The 23,753-nt window shown below is 39.3% G+C and overlaps 2 protein-coding genes across 9 annotated transcripts in view; one reads left to right on the top strand and one right to left on the bottom strand.

Moving 5' to 3' along the window:
* Window positions 1-22,707, bottom strand: part of NT5C2 (5'-nucleotidase, cytosolic II) — a 99,171-nt gene extending 76,464 nt beyond the window's left edge. For 7 of the 8 annotated variants that reach the window (XM_081544671.1, XM_081544621.1, XM_081544666.1 and 4 more), the window contains exon 1: window positions 22,086-22,122. The gene's annotated coding sequence lies outside the window, so the exon portion shown is untranslated. Of the gene's footprint in view, window positions 1-22,085; window positions 22,123-22,459 lie in introns of those variants that run through there. The other variant, XM_081544600.1, reaches the window with a different exon arrangement.
* Window positions 20,846-23,263, top strand: LOC145539515 (uncharacterized). Its single transcript, XM_081573616.1, has 4 exons — window positions 20,846-20,890; window positions 21,242-21,394; window positions 21,740-22,570; window positions 23,019-23,263. Exons 1-3 carry the CDS (start codon window positions 20,846-20,848, stop codon window positions 22,442-22,444), a joined length of 903 nt encoding a protein of 300 aa, XP_081429742.1. The 3' UTR covers window positions 22,445-22,570; window positions 23,019-23,263.
* The last annotated feature ends 490 nt before the right edge of the window (window positions 23,264-23,753 follow it).

Raw genomic sequence — 23,753 nt, 5'->3', positions numbered from 1 at the left:
TGAACTGTGGTGTTGGAGAAGACTCTTGAGAGTCCCTGGGACTGCAAGGAGATCCAACCAGTTCATCCTAAAGGAGATCAGTCCTGGGTATTCATTGGAAGGACTGATGTGGAAGCTGAAACTCCAATACTTTGGCCACCTGATGCGAAGAGCTGACTCATTGGAAAAGACCCTGATGCTGGGAAAGATGGAGGGCAGGAGGAGAAGGGGACGACAGAGGATGAGATGGTTGGATGGCATCACCGACTCAATGGACATGGGTTTGGGTAGACTCTGGCACTTGGTGATGGACAGGAAGGCCTGGAGTGCTGTGGTTCATGGGGTTGCAAAGATTCGGACATGACTGAGTGACTGAACTGAACTTAAAATATAAAATTAATATGTCATTTTTCAGGCTATTATAACTGAATCTAGATATACTATGAGGATTTTTGTCTTTAAAAAAACTCATATAGCAAACCCAGACTATTTTGTGAACCAAAAAAAAAAGGGTTAAAATTTGAAAACTAGAGCACTACAATGGAACTTCAATGCTTTTTCATGTGGGGTGGGTTTGGATATTAAGGGAATAAACAGGACTATATTTCACATAAGTTTAAATAAGACTCAGAAATGAAATTTGTATTCGATGATGAATTAGGAGAAATTAGAATAATCATGCCATTAAAGAAAAGCTTCAATTTAAGTTCAAGTCCTACTGTGGTTATAGTCCACATAGCATAGAAAATAAATTTTTTTTATTTATTGTTAAGGCCATAAGTGAATTTCAACTTTTAAAAATCTCTAACAGTACTCACAAAAGCCTGCTTCTTTTTATTTTTAAAAAGTTAAGTAGATCAGCAGAGGGTGAACCCTCTAATTTTCACCTGAATATTGATTAGCACATACGTGGTTTGATTTCCTCAGTGAGGAAATCACACAAGGTCCTAAAAAGAACCAGCCAAAGAGTGTTGAGGAAACAATTTCTGAAGCTCACAGACTAGGAACAGTTCCTGCCCCTATCAGTCAGAATGGAAAACTTCATACAGTATTAAGTAGAGCAGCTGGAAGGATTTTGTGTCTGCAGAAGGCCAAAATTATCTGGACTGCTCTGATCCTGCCTAGCAAAGGTTAAAAGCAAGACCTAAAAAGATCAAACTGCTTTCAAGTAACTTAGCTATGTCAAAAAATAAAAATATGCATAAGAATACAAAAATATCTATTACTTAACAAGGTAAAATGTATACTGTATGGCATCCAATAAAAAATTGGCAGCATTCAAAGAAAAAGGAAAATATGATACATAATGAAGAGAAAAATCAACTGAAGCAAACCCACAAATAACACAGATGATAGAATATTCAAAGACACTAAGTTGTTGTTATTAGTCTGTGTGATAAGTCGCTTCATTCCAACTCTTTGCAACCCTAAGGACTATAGTCCACCAGGCTCCTCTGTCCGTGGGGATTCTCCAGGCAAAAATACTGGAGTGAGCTGTCATGCCCTCCTCCAGGGCATCTTCCTGACCCAGGGATCGAACCCAAGACTCTTATTATTAGTCTAGTAGACTTAAAACGCTAAGTATAGGTATGAAAAATTTTTAAAAATACACAAATCAAACATCTAGAAGTAATTACAACAATATCTGAGGTGGAAAACATGCTAAATGGATTAATGACAGAGCAGACATTATAGAAAACATTAGTGGACTTGAAGGCATAGCAATAAAAATTATCCAAATTAAAAGAGATCAGTGACCTGTGCAACAGGTTCAACTATATTCTGTGCAACAGGTTCAACTATATTCTGATTTCTAATATACGCATAATTGGAATCCAGAAAAGAGAGAGGACAGAAAAAAAAATATTTAAAGAAATAGTGGGTGAAAATTTGCCAACCTTCATGAAAATTAGAAATCTACAGATCCAAGAAAACTGACCAAACCCCAAGCATATGAGATAAGAAAACTACACCAAGGTACATCAAAATCAAATTATTTAAAAGGAGTGATAAAGAGAAAATACTGAAGAAAAAACTAGAGAGAGAAGACATCATAGAAGAAAGAAAAAATTTCTTATCTGAAGCAGTGAAGTCAGAGGAAAGTGAAGAAACACCTTTAAAGTACCAAAAGAAAGTAAGTGCCAACCTAGGATTCTTTACCTGACAAAAACACCTTTCAGACATACAAAAACTGAAAGAATTAATCACCAGAAGACTAAAAGTAATTTTAAAGAAGTCCTTCAGGTAAGAAGAAAACAATACCAGATAGAAACCAATCTACACAGGGACGACCTTGGTGGTCCAGTGGTTAAGAATCTACCTTCCAATGCTGGGGATACAGGTTCGATCCCTGGTCTGGGAAGATCCCACATACCACAGAGCAACTAAGTCCGTGCACCAGAACAGTGCCGCAACTACTGAGCCTGCATGCTACAACAACTGAAGCCCATGTACCTAGAGCCTATGCTCCACAAGAGAAACCACTGCCGTGAGAAGCCCTCGCACTCTAACAAAGAGTAACTCCCGTTCACTACAACTAAAGAAAGCCCAATGTACAGCAACAAAGATCCAGTGAAGCCATAAATACATAATTAAAAAAAAAATCAATCTACACAAAGGAATGGATAACTAGAAAATATTAAGTGCTTTCAAAATAAAACTGAAGCAAAAGTAATAATAGTTTATTGTTGTGTGCTCAGTCGCTTCAGTTGTATCCAACTCTTTGTGACCCTGTGAACTGTAGCCCACCAGGTTCGTCTGTCCATGGGATTCTTCAAGGCAAGAATCCTGGAGTGGGTTGCCATGCCCTCCTCCAGGGCATCTTCCCATCCAGGGATCGAACCCAGGTCTCCCACATCATAGGTGGGTTCTTTACCATCTGAGCCACTTAGAAGATTTACAGAAGTAAAATATATGACTGTAATAACACAAAGGTGGAAAGAAAGAAACCAGAAATATAGCATCTCAAGATTCCTATATTATACATGAAGCAGTATAATACCACTTGAAAGCAGACTGTGGTAAGGTAAAGATGCATATTACTTATCCTAAGGCAATCACCAAAGTAACAAAGGTATAGCTAATCAGGCAACAAAAGAGACAAGGTGGAAACAAGAAATAATCCAAAACATGAGATAAAAAGGAAACAACAAAGCAAACAAAAAATAGCAAGGAGGTAGAAGCACCTTCAACCACATTTAAAAAGTTACATTAATGGTTTTTTGTACCAGACATAATGTGTTCACTGCTGGTGAGAATTCAAAGTGGCATACCCACTTTCAAAGATAGTTTGGCACTTTCTCATAAAACTAAACACACTCTCACCACATGATCCAGCAATCATGCTACTTGGTATTTACCCAATGAAACTGAAAACTTATGTCCACACAAAAACTATAGGATGTATTCTACAAGAAGTATACCCAAACATAATCTATGGACTTTAGTTAATAATAATGCCTCAGTATTGGCTCATCAATTGTAACAAATGTACCACACTAATACAAGATGTTGATAATAGGGGAAACTGTGGTGCGGCATGTGTGTGAGGGAATATTCAGGAACATTCTTTTTAATTACATTAAGTTTTAAACATCTACCCTAATCCAAAAAAAAAAGCTGTAAAGAGTTAAATATTGATATAAGACATGATGCCACAAAACTCCTAGAAGAGAACACAGGTAAAACATTCTGTGACAAAAATTATACCAATGCTTTCTTAGGTCAGTCTCCCAAAGGCAATTTAAAAAGAAGCAAAATGGGACCTAACCAAACTTATAAAGCTTTTGCACAGCAAAGGAAACCATAAATAAAATGAAAAGACAACCTACAGACTGGCAGAAAATATTTGCAAATGATACAACTGACAAGGGCTTAGTTTCCAAAATATATAAACAGCTCATACAACTCAAAAACAACAATAAAAATAGTCCAATAAAAAATGGGCAGACCTAAATAGACATTTTCCCAAAGAAGACATATAGATGGCCAACAGGCACATCAAAAGATGTTCAATATCACTAATTATTAGCAAAATGCAAATCAAAACTACAACCTCATACCAGTCAAAATGGCCATCATCGAAAAGTATACAAATAACCAATGTTGGAGAAGGTGTAGAGAAAAGGGAGCCCTCCTACATTGTTGGGAGGAATGTAAACTAGTGCAGCCAGTATGGAGGTTCCTTAAAAAACTAAAAATGAGAGTATTCCCTGGTAGTCCAATGGTTGGTACTCCAACCTTTCAATGTCAAGGGCACACACAGCTTCAGTCCCTGGCTGGGGAGCTAAGATCCTATGCCATGTGGCACAGCCAAAAAATTAATTAAATAAATGGATCATTTAAAGAAAGAAAGTCCATCTTCTATCCTGAGGTTTAAAAAAAAAAACAACTAAAAACACAGTTGCCATAAGATCCAGCGATCGCACTCCTGGGCATATATCCAGAGAAAACTGTGTAACTTGAAAAAATACAGGCACCCCGATGTTCATAGCAGCACTATTCAAAATAGCCAAAACATCAAAGCAACCTAAATGTCCATCGACAAATGACTAGATAAAGATGGTGTGTATGTGTGTGTATAAAATGGGATGTTGTTGTTGCTGTTTAGTTGCTAAGATTTGTACAACTCTTTTGTGACCCCATGGGCTGTAGCCCACCAGGCTCCTCTGTCCATGGGATTTTGTAGGCAAGATACTGGAGTCGGTTGCCATTTCCTTCTTCAGAGAATCTCCACAACCCAGGGATCGAACCTACCTCTCTTACATTGGCAGGAGGATTCTTTATCACTAAGACACCAGGGAAGCCCATTTCACATGCTAGCAAGGTTTATGCTCAGAGTCTTTCAAAGTAGGCTTCAGCAACATGTGAACCAAGAACTTTCAGATATACAAGTTGGGTTTCAAAGGGACAGAGGAACCAGGGTCAGACTGCCAAATTTGTTGGATCATGGAGAAACCAAGGGAGTTCCAAAAAAACATCCACTTCTGCTTCACTAACTATGCTAAAGCCTTTGACTGTGTGGATCACAACAAACTGTGGAAAATTGTTAAAGAGGTGGGAGTACCAGACCTCCTTACCTGTCTCCTGAGAAACCTGTATGTGGGTCAAGAAGCAACTTGAAAACCAGACACGGAACAATGGACTGGTTCAAAACTGGAAAGGTGTACGACAAGACTGTATATTGCCACCCTGCTTGTTTTAACTTCTAAGAAGAGTACATCATGCAAAATGCCAGGCTGGGTGAATCAAGAGCTGGAATTAAGATTGCTGGGAGAAATATCAACAACTTCAGATATGCAGATGATACCCCTCTACTGGCAGAAAGTAAAGAGGAACTAAAGAGCCTCTTGATGAAGGTGAAAGAGGAGACTGAAAAAGCTGGCTTGAAACTCAACAGTCAAATCTATAAGGAAATAATATTTGTTCACAGACCTCAGTAAAGTGAGGATATGATAAATAAACAATAAATCAACTTACTACTAGGTTGGCATTTACAAGTCATGTTCTGCACATTACGGTTTATATGTATATGAGTGATACAAAAATATTTCACTCCCTTTGGAAGTTTAAATATTGACTCTTTAATTTTGTTTATATATTCCATTTGTCTCTTTTCATGGCTAACAGAGGACATAAATGAAACAAAACTGTATTTTCATATTGTGTTTCCATTAAAGTGTTTTCTGTCACTGTTTAGGTGGGAAGGGGGAGATAAGCTACAGTCAGGGAAAAACCATTTGCAGTTCAGTTCAGCCGCTCAGTCATGTCCAGCTCTTTGTGACCCCATGGACTACAGCACGCCAGGCTTCGCTGTCCATCACCAACTTCCTGCTCAAACTCATGTCCATCGAGTCGGTGATGCCATCCAACCATCTCATCCTCTGTCGTCCCCTGCTCCTCTTGCCTTCAACCTTTTCAGCATCAGGGTCTTTTTCAATGAGTCAGTTCTTCTCATCAGGTGGCCAAAGTACTGGAGTTTCAGCTTCAGCATTAGTCCTTCCAATGAATATTTAGGACTGATTTCCTTTAGGATTGACTGGTTTGATCTTGCAGTCCAAGGGACTCTCAAGAGTATTCTCCAACACCACAGTTCAAAAGCATCAATTCTTCAGCACTCAGCCTTCTTTATGGTCCAACTCTTACAACCATGTGACTACTGGAAAAACCACAGCTTTGACTAGACGGACCTTTGTCAGCAAAGTCATGTCTCTGCTTTTTAATATGCTGTCTAGGTTGGTCATAGCTTTTCTTCCAAGGAGTGTCTTTTAATTTCATGGCTGCAGTCACCATCTGCAATGATTTTGGAGCCCCAAAAAATTAAGTCTGTCACTGTTTCCATTGTTTCCCCATCTATCTGCCATGAAGTGATAGGACCAGATGCCATGATCTTTGTTTCTGGAACGTCGAGTTTTAAGCCAGCTTTTTCACTCTTCTTTTTCACTTTCATGAAGAGGCTCTTTAGTTCTTCTTCACTTTCTCCCATAAGGGTGGTATCATCTGCATATCTGAGGTTGTTGATATTTCTCCCAGCAATCTTGATTCCAGCTTGTGCTTCATCCAGCCTGGCATTTCACATGATGTACTCTGCATATAAGTTAAATAAGCAGAGTGACAATATACAGCCTTGACGTACTCCTTTCCCAATTTGGAACCAGCCCATTGTTCCAAGTCTGGTTCTAACTATTGCTTCTTGACCTGCATACAGATTTCTCTGGAGGCAGGTAAGGTCGTCTGGGATTCCCATCTCTTGGAAGAATTTTCCACATTTTGTTGTGATCCACAGAGTCAAAGACTTTGGAGTAGTCAATAAAGCAGAAGTAGATGTTTTTCTGGAATTCTCTTGTTTTTTTCAATGATCCAACAGATGTTGGCAATTTGATCTCTGGTTCCTCTGCCCTTTCTAAATCCAGCTTCAAACATCTAGAAGTTCTCAGTTCATATACTGTTGAAGCCTGGCTTGGAGAATTTTGAGTGTTACTTTGCTAGCGTGTGAGATGAGTGCAATTGTGCAGTAGTTTGAATATTCTTTGGCATTGCCTTTCTTTGGGACTGGAATGAAAATTGACCTTTTCCAGTCCTGTGGCCACTGCTGAGTTTTCCAAGTATGCTGCTGGCATATTGAGTCCAGCACTTTAACAGCATCATCTTTTAGGATTTGAAATAGCTCAACTGGAATTTCAAATTCTAAAAGATGATGAAAACATTTGCACACACCTAATAAAAGAATTTGTATCTAGAACATATAAAGAGCTCTCAAAACACAGTAAGAGGACTTCCCTGGTGGTTCAGTGGTAAAGAATCTGCCTGCCAATGCAGGAGACATGGATTCGATCCCTGATCCGGGAAGACCCCACATGCTGGGGAACTACTAAACCTGTGCACCACAACTACTCAGCCTGTAGAGGCTTCGGGAGCCACAACTACTGAGCCTCATGCTGCAACTACTGAAGCCCAGTGCCCTAGGGCCCACTGTTCCACAGCAAGAGAAGCTATCCTAATGAGAAGCCCATGATTGCAACTGGAGAGCAGCCCCAGCTCTGCAACAAGAGAAACCCTGTGCAGCAACCAAGACCCAGTACAGCCAAAAATAAATAAATGAAATCATTAAAAAAACCCAAAAACACCCCGCACACAATAAGACAAAGAATCTAATTATCAAAATACAGGCAAAATATCTGAACAGACACTTCATCATAAAAGATATACAGATGTCAAATAAGCATAAGAAATGATACTCAACATCATTTGTCATCAAGGAAATGCAAATTATAACCATAATGAGATTCTACTACATGCCTATTACAACATCTAAAATTAAAAAGACTGACTAGGGAATTCCCTCGTGATCCAGTGGTTATTAGGACTCTGTGATTCCACTGTAGGGGGCACACGGTTCAGTCAGGGAACTAAGATCCTACATGCCACACAGTGGCAAAAAAAAAAAAAAAAAAGATTAACCATGCCAAATTTGATGAAGATATAGAGCAACTAGAACTCTAATACATGGATGGTAAGAATTAAAAAAAAAAAATGGGACAAGCACTTTGGAAAACAATTTGCCGTTTCTTTTTTGTTGCTTTTCTTTTTTGGCCAGGCAGCATAGCTGGTAGGAGCTCAGTCCCCTGACCAGGGACTCAACAAGATCCACAGCAGGTAAAGCCCAGAATCTTAACCTCTAGGCCACAAGGGAACTCCCAGCATTTCTTTTAAACATATCTACTTTAGGTCCCAATCTTTCTACTCCCAAGTAACTGTCCAAGAGAAACGAAAGCATATATCCATATAGACCTGTACATGAATATTCATAGCAGCTTTGTTTGTAATAGTCAGAAAATGAAAACAACCCAAACGTCTATGAACAGGTGAATGGACACATGTGGTGTTATATCCACACAATGGAATACAATTAGGCAATAAAAAAGAAAGAACTATTGATACACAACATGAATAAATCTCAAAATTATGCAAAGTGAAAGAAGATAAAAAATTGAGTGCACACTATATGGTTTTGTTTACATAAAATTCTAGAAAATGCCAATTAATCTACAGTGATAGAAAGCAGATCAGTGGTTGCCTGGAGTAGAGGAATGAGGTGGAAGGGCCCGAAGAAACTTTTGGGTGTGATATGTTCACTACCTCAGTTATGGTGACTGTCTCATGGCTATACACATATGTCAAAATTTATTGTATACTCTAAATATACACAGTTTGTTGTATTTACACCTCAATAAAACTGTTTTTAAAAAGTCAGGCTCTTCTTTCTCTCCTTCCTTACAAATTAGAGGTAGTAATTATACTAACAAAAGAGTTCTCCATATATTTTAATTTCTTTTTGTATTACTTTCTTCGAATTATTTGTAGGAAAAATTCAAAGTACCTTCTTGGATCATTCATGGACTAAACAAAACACATTTTATTTTAAAAATTCAAGTTACAGAGTCTCAACAAAGGTAACATAAAAATTTATTCAACAAAAAACATAAAAATAAATGATTAACTAACCATATAATCATTAATATGAAATAAAATCTGCCATGAAGTCTATATAGTTTTGTGAAGGTTAAGGGGTGAGATTTTCTTAAATCATCTTCAAAAAGTTCCTTACTTGACAGTTTTCCTAAGATCTTATCTAACATACATAAGTGTTACTATGACAGACTTTTGGACTCTATTCACAGAGCCAGCCTATCTAATGCTGAACTATTTTTCATAGCAACAATAAAATTACAGATGATTATCATATGGCAAAAAAAAGAGTGCTTCAGTAAGCAGGTAAACATTTCGTTTGTCACCTGTTTACAGTGTCAAGCTTAAGAGTAGTTTTTTCAGTAAGGTACAGCAGTGACTAATGTTGAATAAAAGGCTCAAATTTTAATTGCTTCCAAGCAATAGTGGTACAGCTTATACTGAAACAGTACTTTGCTTCAGGATAAAATATCCAGCCTGCAAAGTAGTTGTATCTGCAGAGTAACAATTGAAATGAACTCTCAGGCAGTCAAAATACTTTAGTTTCACACTTTAAAAATATTTCCTAGGCAAAATATACGTATTTATAGTTCCCTTCACCACCAGCATCACCCTCTCCCAAAGAAAGGGAAACCAGCTGCCCCCAAAGCTGTAGGCAACTTCTGAAAACAGGAAGCAGAGTAACTGAAACGGCAAGGTAAGCCTTGTGAGTAATCTGCAGCCTGGTTAGCAAGGCCATTTTAATGTCTGTTTCAGGTCATGTCAGTAGCTCACTTGTAAAGAAGTGAGGAGCACTTCAATACAGTATGTAGCACAGATCCATCGGGCAAACTGTTTAATTCACACAGCAGTTTGAACCAAATATTCATTTTTCAATGGAGTAAGTGTGTCACTATAGGCAATATATAATGATAACAGGAATACGAACACATAGTGTTTTACTAAATTTCACTGGAAATTATTGTTTGAAATATAAATTACAAATTTATAAGTTTTATAATCAACTATTCTCATTCTAAGAACAATGAACACTGCTCTGAGACTTGAATGGAAAGGATACTTTTAAATGGCTCTTTCAAATTTCTTCACTTTAGCCTGAAATTTATTTTATTTTCAAAAATACAACTTTCATTGCATATTGCGCTGTGCTCAGTTGCGTTCGATTCTTTGCAGCCCCATGGACTGCAGCCAGCCAGGCTCCTCTGTCCACTGAATTTTCCAGGCAAGAGTACTGGAGTGGGGTGCATTTCCTACTCCAGGGGATCTTTCCGATCTAGGAATTGAACCTGCATCTCTTGTGCCGCCTGCTCACCTGCATTGGCAGAAGGACTCTTTATCACTAGTAACTGAATATTACACATATTAAACTATTATACTTTACTATATGGAAAAAGAAAAGTTAAATCTATATTGCCCATATGTATGCCTGGTATCACACTAACATTTTACACATAACTCTTGATAATCCTAATCTTTGACAGATGAGCAGTAAAACTAAGGAAGTGTAGAGGTACATTAGTTTGTTACATCATTATGTTGCCATCAAGGGCTCCTTCTGTAACAAGACCACAAACTAATTTACTTACAAATACAGTCCCTGGAAAACAAGGGAAGCCAGATCCAAATTCAGATTAATTTGTCTAGTAATACTGCTAAAAATCTAAATCACAGTTTATGTAGTTAATAGGGCCACCCCTAAATCAAAGAACAGCACTTTGAAATAAAATACAGCTTTGCAAGTATTCTTGTAACCTTTGTTTATTCTAATCACAAAACACATGAAAGAAAATAATCACATAAATTATTTTAAGATGAAGGAATATTAATTTCTCCCCAAAAGTAAGACTCCTTGGGTGGTGGTGGTTGTTTAGTTGCTAAGTCGTGTCTGACTCTTGTGACCCCGTGGACTGTAGCCTGCCAGACTCCTCTGTCCATGGGATTCTCCAGGCAAGAATATCAGAGTGGGTCGTCATCTCCTTCTCCAGTAAGACTTCTTAAAAGTGTGTTACGTATAAACTGTTAAATGTTTCATTAACTCCTATCTTTTTAGTTTATAAGGAACAGTTTTTTGCTCATTTTTCATTCAGTTCTTTATATCATTTGCCTATATTTTACATTTGTGTAAGACTAAGTTTACACATCAAGTGATAGATGGCTAACAAATTACAACTAATAAAATCTCACTTACCTATCCACACATATCACTAGCTATTCTCTTACCCTACTTTTCTTTTTTGAACATTTACACCTCTAGATTTAACATATTTGACAGTTTTGTACTGCCAAGTCATTTTCTCTAAAATGCAATTTCCACTAGGGTAAGACTTGTTTTGTTCACTGTTGTATCCTCAGTTCCTTGAAATGTAGACTTGAAATATACAGGCAGAAATAAACTCATAAACCTCTACATTTGGAGCATTTTCCTTTTCAGAAGCTAATTTCTGTGTACACCTGAAAATGCAAGACTATTACACAGGTTCTTTTTAATGCTCTAAATCAATCTTCATGAAATCTTGCTCTTCGTTCAGAAACGCATAAGATTCTTAGCTTGATTAATATAGTATTATGCTAATATTTCGACACCAGGCCTTGGAACAAAAGGTTCCCTGTTCTCTGATAGAAAACAACAAAACTGAGAAGAGATCTTGTCAAATGAGAAATGTACTACCTGTTGCCAGGACAATTTGTTTTTCTTCTTCAAGCAACAACATGCTCCAGTCTCTAGTTTGAAACCGTAACTAGAAAATGTGAACGTATTGCATATGTTCCTAAACTTCCAAAAATAGACCAAAAAAGACCCGAATTTTATGTTATCCTGAACACTTTACTGCTGCTACTCCTAGAATTCCATTACCTCTGCCACATCACACAGAATTTATCCATATAAGAAGGTTGCTCTCAACTGAATGTTCTGAGTAATACCAGACCTTCAACAACAACATGGTTGTTGACAGGAACAAGAGAGCACGTAAAGAAAGCATTTTAAATGACTATGCTGGAGAATATGTAGTACAGCAGTTCCCCCAACGCTTATCCAAGAGGGGATACATTCTAAGACCTCCAGTGGATGCCTGAAACTGGACAGTATGGAATGCTATATAAGCTATATTCTCCCCTATACATATATACCTACAATAAAGTTTAACTTACAAATTAGGCACACAAGAGGCACGTTAAGCACAATAACTAATAATAAAACAATTCCAACAATACAACTGTAACAAAAGTTATGTGAACGTGGTCTCTCACTCAATATCTTACTCTACCATACTCATACTTCTTCTGGTGATGATGTAAGATGATAAAATGCCTATGTAATGAGATGAAGGTGAGTGATGTAGGCATTGTGACACAGTGTTAGTTAGGCTACTTTGGATCTTCTAATGATATGTCAGGAGTAGGATTATTTGCTTTGGGTGATTCTGGATTACTGGGCCATGAGGAGGTCAATGATTGGGGGTCCCGGACAGGACGGTGCAAGATTTCACCACATTACTCAGAATGGCGTACTCACATTACACAATCTAAAACTTATAAATTGTTTATTTCTGGGACGTAATATTTTCAGGCTGTGACTGCAGGTAACTGAAACTGTGGAAAGCAAAACTGTGGGTAAGGGGGGACCACCATATGACTTTTATTTCTTCAAAACACGGCTTTAATTAGCTAAGGTCAAAAGCATAAAGGTAACAGAGCTGAACTGTTTTTACATTCAGCTAACATATAATACTTTGCCATGGATGATTTAGTAATGATTCATGAGTATCCTTTTAAAAAGCGGGACTTTCCTGATGGTCCAGTGGTTAGGAATCTGCCTTGTAGTGCAGGGGCCACAGGTTCAATCCCTGTTCAGGGAATGAAGATCCCACGTGCTCCAGAGCAACTAGGCATAAGAGCAGCAGCTACTGAGCCCAAGCACTCTGGAGCCTGGGCACTGCAATAATCACCATGATATTTCTACTTTTTTATTATATACATTCATATATATGGCTTAGTTCACTTATTTGATAAAAATTTGGAGATATGGGACTTCCCTGGTAGTCTAGTGGTTAAGAATCAGCCTTCCAATGCAGGAGACACAGGTTCAATCCCTAGTCTGGGAAGACCCCACATACAGCAGAGCAACTGAGACTATCACACAATTACCGAAGCTCATGCTCCCTGGAGCCGGTGCTCCGCAACAAGTGAAGCCACCGCAATGAGTAGCACTCAGGCAGCAATGAAGACTCAATGCAGCCAAAAAAAAAAACCAATTTTTTTTTTTTAAATTCAGAGATATGTATAAATTCAATGTCTTAGTAATGCTAACATAATAATAGCTACCTTCCCCAGTGGGTCAGAAGTAAAGACTCCACCCGCCAATGCAGGAGACATGGGTTCGATCCCTGAGTGGGGAAGATCCTCAGGAGAAAGAAATGGCAACCCATTCCTGTATTCTTGCCTGGGAAATCCCACAGACAAGGAGCCTGGCAGGCTACAGTCCATGAGGTCTCAAAAAGAGTTAGTTGGACATGATGTAGTGACTAAACAACAATAAAACATTTATTTAGCACTCACTTTCTTTTCTTGTATTATTCTAAGCTCTGTACATACTTTATCTGACTTCTCACAACAACCGTATGAATTAGATACCATTATCTTCATTATACAAAGAAGAAAACAGCATAGAGAAGTTAAATAATTTGACCAAGATTACAGAAACATACTTGTAGTAAAGAGTGCAGATTCTGGAGCCATCCTGACCAAGTTTAAAACTTGGTTCAAACGCTAATTAGTTCTGTAACAGCTAATTATACAATCACCTCAGCTTCTTCTACTCCAAAATGGTTAGTTGGAACAAGGATTTAATGCACCAATAAGTGCAACATACTAAGAACAGGGGCTGGCACACAGTACACGATAAATTATAATATTTATAATACTAGAGCCCACAGTGTTTAATACTTGTGACTTCTGCACAATGTAGTAAATACTTTATGTTTGAAGGAATGTTATAATAGGTTTCTACTTTTAGAGTCCAAACTTCAGAGTGTCAATTAAATGCCAAAGGCTATACAATTTCACACATTTTTTATGTTAAAGTATCCTAAATATAATCTACTATCTATAGGTTTCTTTCTTTCCTGAAAGCTCTCAGTTCCTCCTAGGATTACATCATCAAACCTATTGCAAAAGTCAATAATTTAAGGCCAAGAATACAGCATTCACTGATTTCAGATTTGTGAAAGATCCCAGTGTTACGTCTTGGTGTTATTTATGGCAAGATACCATGCTGAAACTCTTACAAATATATCTTTAAATGTTCACAATTTTCATACAAAATATTTGAGCTGTTTCAACCTCTACACATTTAGCACGGTTCAGATAATGCAAAATTTTCACAATTTAGTACATAACAAAAGCCATGCAGTCTTTAGAATTTACAGAGTAATTTCATAACAAACACAATGGCAGAAAAAGAATGTGTAACACAAATGCTAATTGAACACCATATTAAAGATAGACTAAGAAGAAAAAAATAGCATCTAAGGCTAAATATAAAAAAAGCAAAACCATATAACTTTTAGAAAATAAAAAGAGAGATGAAAAGCCTTATGACATCAAGGTAGAGAAGATTTTGTTGGATAACAAACATAAACCATAAAGGAAAAGATGGACAAATTTTACTAGGTTAAAATGTATAGTTTATACCTGCCAAAAACATTTGGTCTGCATTTAAATACCCTGCCAAATAACATTTAGTCTGAATTTAAATACCCAAGGAAATGATCAGACAAATCCAAACTGAGGGACATTCTATAAAACGACTGACCTGGACTCTTCAAATATCATCAATATTATGAAAACAAACAAAAATCTGGGGCTCTGTTGTGGATTAAAGGTAACTAAAGGGACATGGTAACTAAATGCAACTCATGATCCTGAACCAGGGATGGGGCTGAAGAATAACTATAAAGGTCATTATTGGGACAACTGAGAAATTTTTAATATGTACTGCATATTAGACAATAATGTTGTATTCATAGTAAATGTGATAATTATACCGTAGGTTTATAGAACATCCTTGCTTTTAGGATATTTAAGCATTAATATACCTTTTGAGAGACAAAGTACCATGATGCCTACAACTTACTTTTAAACGGTTTAGAGAAAAAAATCTACATATGAAAGAAAACAAACATGGCAGTGTTAACAACTGGTGAATCCAGGTGAAAGGTGTAAGTGTATTCACTGAACTACCACTGCACTTTTCTGTAGGACTGAAATTTTTCAAATAAAAAGTTGGAATAAAAATGTAAAACTTAAAAAAAAAAAAAAACTAAAACTTGGGCTTCCCAGGTGTCTCAGTGGTGAAGAATCTGCCTGCCAATGCAGGACATACGGGTTCCATACCTGATCAGGGACGATCCCACATGCGGCAGAGTGACTAAGTCAGTGTGCCACAACTACTGAGTCAGAACTCTAGAGCCCAGGAGCCCCGCGCAACTACTGAGCCCATGTGATGCAACTATTGAAGCCTGCATGCCCTAGAGCCTGTGCTCTGCAACAAGAAGCCACTGCAATGAGAAGTCTGTGTACCACAACTAGAGAGTAGGCGCTGCTCTCCACAACTAGAGAAAGTCCAGGCAGTAACGAAGATCTAGCACAGTCAAAAATAAATAAACAAATATTTTCTTAAAATGTAAAACTTGGGACTTCCCTGATGGTCGTAACTAAGACTCCAAGTTCCCAATGCAGAGGCCCTGGATTCGATCCCTGGTCAGGGCAAAAACAATGTTAAACACCATTACTAATCATTAGGGAAATGCAAATAAAACCACAAAGAGATATCACTGCTCACCTGACAGAAAAGTTATTATCAAAAAAAAAAACCAAAAACAAGAAATAACAAGTGCTGGTGAGGATGTGGAGAGAAAGGAACCATCAGGGGCCCTGGATTTGATCCCTGGTCAGATTCTTCACCACTAAGACACCTGGGAAGCCCAAATTTTATATTTTTTTTAAGTTTTACATTTTTATTTCCAACTTTTTATTTGAAATTTCAGTCCTACAGAAAAGTACAGTGGTAGTTCAATGAATACACTTACACCTTTCACCTGGATTCACCAGTTAACACTTTGCCACAACTATGACCCAGTGTAGCCAATTAAGTCAAACAAATATATATTTTTTTAAATGTAAAACTCATGCACAACAAAAAGTAAGAGCAATCAAATACTGACAGGACATTGCAATATCATAACAGGGAGAGTATTAGTATAAAGTAGAGATAAAGAGCTGCAAACTAATGATGGAAAAGAAAATAAGCAAACAGAAAAAAGAATGAAGGATACAAACAGCAATTACAGAGAAGAAAAATCTTACAATAAATGGATGCAAACAGAATAAATCGTTACAATAAACGGAAAACCAAATTAAAATGAATTGAGCTTGATTTTAAAATGGAAGAGTCTGACGATATCCATGTTTGCAAGGATATGGCAAAATGGGAACTCTCACAACCTGCTGATGGGTATTTCCTATTTAGTATTTTGGAAAATAATTTGGCTTTATCTAATAAAGGTGAAGATCCTCATACTCTACAATCTAAGAATTCCCTAGGCTTAGAATTCTCTCTCACACCTGTAAATACCATGACACAATGAAGAATGTTTATTACAGCACTGTTAACAATAGCAAAAAAGGCAGAAACCCCTACATATTTATAAACAAACTGGGTTATTCACATAATGCAATATTATAGAGCAATTAAGATGAACGAACTAAAGATATATGAACATGGATATGCAGCAAAAACAATGTTAAACAACATCACTAATCATTAGGGAAATGCAAATTAAAACCACAAAGAGATATCACTGCTCATCTGACAGAAAAGTTATTATCAAAAAAAAACAAAAACAACAAGAAATAACAAGTGCTGGTGAAGATGTGGAGAGAAGGAACCCTCATATACTGTTGGTGGAAACATAAATCGGTGCAGCCACTATGGAAGACAGTATGAACAACCTTTAAAAAATTAAGAATAGAACTACCATATGATCCAGCTTCTAAGGATATTTATCCAAAGAATATGAAAACACTAATCTGAAAAAAGATACATGCACACTCCTATGTTCACTCTGGTATTATTCACAATAGCCAGGATTGGAATCAATGGATGAAAAGATGTGGTGTATATATACATTTATACACAATGGAATACTACTCAGTCATAAGACAGTGAAATCTTGACACGTGCAGTAACGCTGATGGACATTAAGGATATTATGCTAAATGAAATAAGCCAGATGGAGAAAGACAAATACCGTATGATTTCACTCATATGTGGAATATAAAAAAACTAATAAACAATAAATAAACCAACTCAAACAAAAACAAAGATAGAAACGAGTACTAGTGACCACAGGGGCAGTGGTAGAGGAAGAGGGAAATGGGTAAAGGAGATCAACTGTATGGTGATCGATGGACACTACATTTTTGGTGGTGAGCAAAGGGTATACAGAATTAGAAATACTATATTTGTGAAACTTATATAATGCTATAAATTAATGCACATCAATAAATTAAATTTTAAAAAGAACGGCCTCAATATTGAGACAGACCTGGAAACACAGGCAGGGCAAGAAGTCAAACATAAACCCCCTCCAAAAAACACACTCCCCCCAAAATCTTCATATGGGGACTTCCCTGGTGGTCCAGTGATTAAGAATTTGCCTGCCAATGCAGGGGACACCATTTCGATCCCTGGTAAGTTTCCATATGCCATGGGGCGACTAAGCCAGTGTGCCACAACTACTGAGCCTGCTCTCTGCAACAAGAGAAGCCACCGCAGCAAGAAGCACTCGTACCACAACTAGAGAGTAGCCCCGGCTCGCCACGACTAGAGAAAGCCCAAGCACAGCAATGAAGACCCAGCACAACCAAATAAGCTAATCAAGAATTTTAAAAAATCTTCATACGAGCTTCTTTCATCAATGCTTTATCATAAAATATCTTCAAAAATATAAACAATGAATCAAAAACAAGTTTTTTATTGTGCATAGTACATTAAACAAGAGAATCACATGTGTAACACAATAAACAAGAGCATATGCACTTTTCTGGATATACACGTATTAGTAAAAGTATACAAATATAATGGGAATAACTACTGAATTCATGAAAGGGCAAAAGAGGAAGAGTATCAGCAAGGGTTCATACAGGTCTTAACAGCATTGGTAGTTTTATCCCTTTGAAAAATATACTAAATTGAAAAGAGAGACTACACAATTAGAACATAAAAAAAACACAAAATAAACATGAACTGTAATTAAGATGATTACATTATATTCTATATTTTTAAATATTTCATATTTTTGAATAAATTTAAAATATTAAAGAAATCCCATTAATAGACCCAAGAAGCATTAAAAAACATATACTCCATGGACATCTGAAAGGGAAACATACTAACACAGTGGTCCCTTAGAATCCATGGGGTGCTGGTTCTAGGACACACACCCCCTTATCACAGATACCAAAATTCCCAGATGCTCAAGCTCCTTATATAAAATGGCACAGTACAGTCGTCCTTCTGATTTTTCCCCATTTTGCAGCCAGATATGACAGGCCTACTATACCCAACAAATTTGCTGATATGTATATTTTTGTTGCTGTTGTGTCCAACTCTCGGTGACCTCATGGATGCCAGGCTTCTCTGTCCTCCACTATCCTCTGGAACTTGCATGTGTATTTCATATTTACATATATGTATTTTATATATACATATAAAATATACAGGGAATTCCCTGGCAGTCCAGTGGTTAGGACTCTGTACTTCCACTGCAAGGGGCACAGAGTCAGTCCCTGGTTGGGGAAAAAGGAACCTACAGTATATATTCAACTATTAAACTTCAGGCACCAGATTTCAATCTTCTCTTTCCAAGGAGACCCTGACACAGCAGGCTTTTTCATCTCACACTCTTAATGCTTCCCAACCAAAAGAAATACACAAAAGAAAAATAGTTCAACACTGAGTCAATTTAATTCTGATTCTGTGATTTTGCTGCTCTGTTTGCCATTTTGCTATGGGGGTGGGGGGGCAGTGGTACTGCTAAAGTCGTTTTCCATAAAAAGGAAAACAGCCACTGCAAACTTTGGTAACCAATCATAGGACACAAATTTCAAATGATATTTGCTTTAAGGTAATTGCTTCAAATGGTAAAAAGTCACATAACATTTACTGTGTTCAAATGACAAGGACTTCACACTCCATAACAATTTGCTATCAATTTCCTTAAAACAAGTAACTTTTTCAGGGCTGAACTTTAAAAAGGAGACAAACACCAGCTACTGGTAAATAAGGGCTGTCTTGCTTCATTAATTTTGCTGTATCTGCAAGAAACCCATGTAGTCTATCTTGTGAATAGTTTACTCAAACTTCTCTCTCCAGTTTTATTTCATACTATTGATCTACCAAACTCTTTGTTTTAGTGAGAGCAATCTATTCAGCAAACCCTCAATATATCCACTTTTGCATTTTTTCCCTACTCTCAAGTGTCACTTTCTGTTTTCCATGATTCTGCCAATCTACAGTAATCTCTCCATTTTGAACCAAAAAAAAAAAAAAAGAAAACCACCCAGTATTAACAGCTAACATTTATAGAGAATTTAATGGGTGCTAGTGTTACTTCAATGGAATCATCCCATTGAACCCACACAACTCTGTGAAATTTGTTCTATTTTCCCCTTTTTCATGGTGAGAGAAACTGAGTGAAGTTCTCTTAAGGTTAATTCCCCAAGGATGCATGAATGGTATGGCCAGGTCTCAAACACAGACTCCAAAACTCCAGCCCTTAAACATATGTGATGCCATCTCCTGGCTTAGTGCCTTTGTACTGACCACCTTTACTGCTCACACGTCATTTAATATATACCCTGTGATATTTAGCATTTTGTGTTCCAAGATGTTGCATAAGCAACAAAATATTACAGCTCAAAACATTACATTCATTCAACAAAAATTTACTGACAGCCTATATGCCAGGCACTATTGACTACTAGGCATAAAATCAAATTATGGAGCCTCCACAAAAGAAAAGTAGATGAATTCTCTAGATATATGGACATCCAGATATGTGGGGAAGTGCAAAATTTAAAATATGTAAAAGGAATTATAACTACATAAAAAATGAGAAACTGCTCATCTCAACTAGAGAGTAGCCCCTGCTCGCCACAACTAGAGAAAAGCCCACACAGCAATGAAAACCCACCACAGCCAAAAAATAAATAAATCTTAAATAAAAGAACTAGAAAAGATATTTGTTAACAAATAATATGATAAAGTTGGGGGATTTTTTCAGCTATTAAATTTTGCTTTGGGGGTAAGAAAGGCAAGCAATAAAAAGTTGTACTTTAAAAACAAGTTTTATGCCCTCTCTTTACCCCATTAAGCAGTAGAAATTAGAAATAGCCTAGAGGCAGAAGATGAACATTTGGCCAACATTCCACTTACTCTGGCTTTCTTTAGGAAGCTACACCTGAAATAACTAATCAGGCTTGCAGATACCCTACCTAAATATCTATATAAATCTTCCTACAATTATAAACTTTTGGAAACCTGTAGCCGATTATAAATTTTCAAACAATGGAATCAAATCTTGGAACTGAATGAACCCTTGCCGAGCATCTCCTTGGGCCCTCTCATTTTACAGATTAGTTGATCATTAAATTCTGAAATCTAAATTCTGGGTTGATGAGAATAATGCAGCAAGCTATACCGAAATGTAGTGGCTTATACCGCAATAGAAAAGCATTTCCAAAATAAAGTTTATGCGCACTAGCATCAGCCCAGCATGTGGAGTTCTGCTTTTAATTACAAGCTGTGTCTTCTTGAAGTTAACCTCTTCAGGCCTGGATGCCTTCATCTGGAAAAATTCTAACCATGTTGAAAAGCGTCGAGGTAAATATCTGAAAGTACCTCAGTAACATTACGGTTCCACGATAAATGGCACTCTTGCACATTACAGATACCAGAGTTTGCATCTACTGCTTTAAGAGGCAAAATGAACAGTATATAAACAATATGAAACAAGTTCAATCATGAAGAATCTGGACACGCACACACAAAAACAACCCTATAATGGTGACTAGTCACTGGAGAGCACTGCACCTACAATGCATCCTCAAAACAAGGGCCCAAAGCCGACAGCAAGGGAAAACGCTACATCTGGCGCCCAACTCTACCTACTTGCCTTTAAAAGCTAAGGCCTACCACAGTCAAAGCCCCCAAACGTCACGCTTGTAACTACAGATTCAGGCCTCAGATTCGCATCTCACTCTCGGCTCTCAAGGGCTTCAGGGGTCCCCAGGAAAAGAATACACTGCCACCAGCCAGTTGGGACCGGACTCGAGAGTCACTGGGAAAGAACTAGCACGTTTTTCTCGTGGTGGCTTGCAATTCAAAGTGAGCTTTCCAGGAAGTGCTGCAAACGACCAAACTGGCATGTAGGCTTTCAGTTGGCAATTTCTGGTGGTTCTTGCTACAACGCTGTCAACCTTGCATCCTAACACACAACTGCCGGCCACTTCCTCGGGGGGGTCGACCGGGAACGCGCACGGGGTGGGGAGGTCCATTAACCTGGCGGAAAGGCAGGCGTCGGGTGCGGACAGGAGGAAGCCAGGCGTCGGCAGAAAAAAAAAGCTGAACTGAGTAAAGGGGTGTCCGCCCGACGTGGGATGGGGGCTACCACCAGCGTGAGGGAAAAGCGGGAGAACAGGCGGGAACGCGGCGAAAGACTGCGGAGGCTAGGGGCCGCGCTCAGAGAGTAAGGCGGGTCCCGACGAGCCCAAGGCCGGGAAACAATGGCGTGAGCGAGACGTGGGGCTGGGGGCGTCGCCACGGCGCGGAGGAAGGGGTCCTTTGAGGCTGGGGGCGACCTGGGGTTGGGGGCGCGCGGAGACTGGGGTGCGGGGTCCGCGGGCGCGCAGGCGGGCACTCAGACCAGAAGGGCCTGAGGGGCGCAGCAGCCGAGTAGGCCCGGTGCGGGGACAAGCTGGGGGTCCTGGCCCAGGTCGCGCGCTCTGCCGCGCACCCTCTCTCGCTCCGTCGCCTGCCCGCTCCTTCCCCGCCCGCCCGCGGGTCCCGCCGCACTCACCGGCCCCGCCGCACGGCAGCAATCCCAGCGCGCAACTGCCGCAGCCTCCTGGGCGCGCGCTCTCCCCGCCCCCGCGGCCCCGGCACCGCCCCCGGCTCGCGCCCTGCCAGGGACCGGCGCGCTGTTCCGTCCCCCAGCTCCGCCGCAGAACCCTGCCGCCGCGACGCTCCCGGGCCACGCGGCGGGAGTGCGGGCGCGAGGCGGGCCTGCGTCCCGGTCCCTCGCGCGGGTCTGGGGATCGTCAAATAACAGAACATCGCCTGCTGCTGAGCTGTGGGGTGACGCACGTTGACAACCCTTCCAAGTCCCTTAGGTCTCCATCCCTGGGCGTTCTGCAGGGCCCTGGACTACTTCACTGACACTCCGACGCTTACCCTTAGCGGGGTGGAGGCATCCGTTTTTCCCAGTCACAGAATCTTCCAGACGAAAGGACCTCAAAAAGTCCTCTGGCCCAAACTACGCCTGAGTCCCAATAATGGCTAAAGGTACGACTTTGAGGTTTGTCAGAAAGGGTTGGAGTCTCGGTTCCACAGCTCGCCAACTATGTGACCTTGTGCGATATACCTGAGTTCATCATACCACTTCCCTCATCCTTACTACAGGTGTTAATACAACAGTGCCTACCTCTTAGGTGTTAGTAACAACAGTGCCTACCTCTTAGGATGACGACAGAATGAAATAAGATAATAGAGGAAAGGTCCTCGGCACAGTCCTGGCACATAACCCTCAAAAAAAGCTTAATTATTATATCGACTCCTACCCCAACCAACTGGCATCTGAAAGAAAGCTCCTCGATGACAGAAAGCCTTAGCCTCAGAAGCTCTGATCAGCCAGAAGGTGTTTCTTAAGCGTCCACTCTCTGGCCCAAGTCCTATCCTTTGGAGCCTCAGAGAACAAACAGGTCTAATCTCTCTCCTACCTTCTACTTTTCAGATACTTGAAGACTTCTGCCCAAGATCTTCTCTTTTCCAGACTAGTATCTCCCATTGCTTCTTCCTTTGTCCTAATCTTGAAGGTCTCTGTCCTCATTCTTCTCACACACCTGGTCAGTTTGATTGTGGCTCCTTCAGAGTATGTTGCCCGAGATTGAATCAAATGTTTGTGATACTATCAGAGCAAAGCAGGCCTCATAGGGCTTATTGCCTTGCATTCAAGAAATAAAATTCTTGCCACCTGCACTACTGACTCATTGCTGCTGCTGCTAAGTCGCTTCAGTCGTGTCCGACTCTGTGCGACCCCATAGACGGCAGCCCACCAGGCTCTGCTGTCCCTGGGATTCTCCAGGCAAGAACACTGGAGTGGGTTGCCATTTCCTTCTCCAATGCATGAAAGTGAAAAGTGAAAGTGAAGTCACTCAGTCGTGTCTGACTCTTCACGACCCCATGGACTGTAGCCTACCAGGCTGCTCTGTCCGTGAGGTTTTCCAGGCAAGAGTACTGGAGTGGGGTGCCATTTCCTTCTCCAACTGACTCATTGAGCTTGCAATAAACTAAAACTTCCAAGACTTTTTAGTAAGTGCTCTGCTGGAATATTTCTACCCTTTCTTGTGTTTTTGAGCCAACTTCAGTACAGGTTGGCTGAGGACAGGCCCTGACCTCTTACCTGTTGGATTTTTCAGGATATGTGGGGAAAAGAAATAGGAGTTGGAAGGTAGTCTGACGCTACCTT

The sequence above is a fragment of the Giraffa tippelskirchi genome, chromosome 2, assembly GCF_054371585.1.
Source record: "Giraffa tippelskirchi isolate mGirTip1 chromosome 2, T2T-mGirTip1v1.2.pri, whole genome shotgun sequence".
NCBI classification, from domain to species: Eukaryota; Metazoa; Chordata; class Mammalia; order Artiodactyla; family Giraffidae; genus Giraffa; species Giraffa tippelskirchi.
Note: the sequence above shows the minus strand (reverse complement) of the source record. Positions and strands in the feature narration are given on the sequence as shown.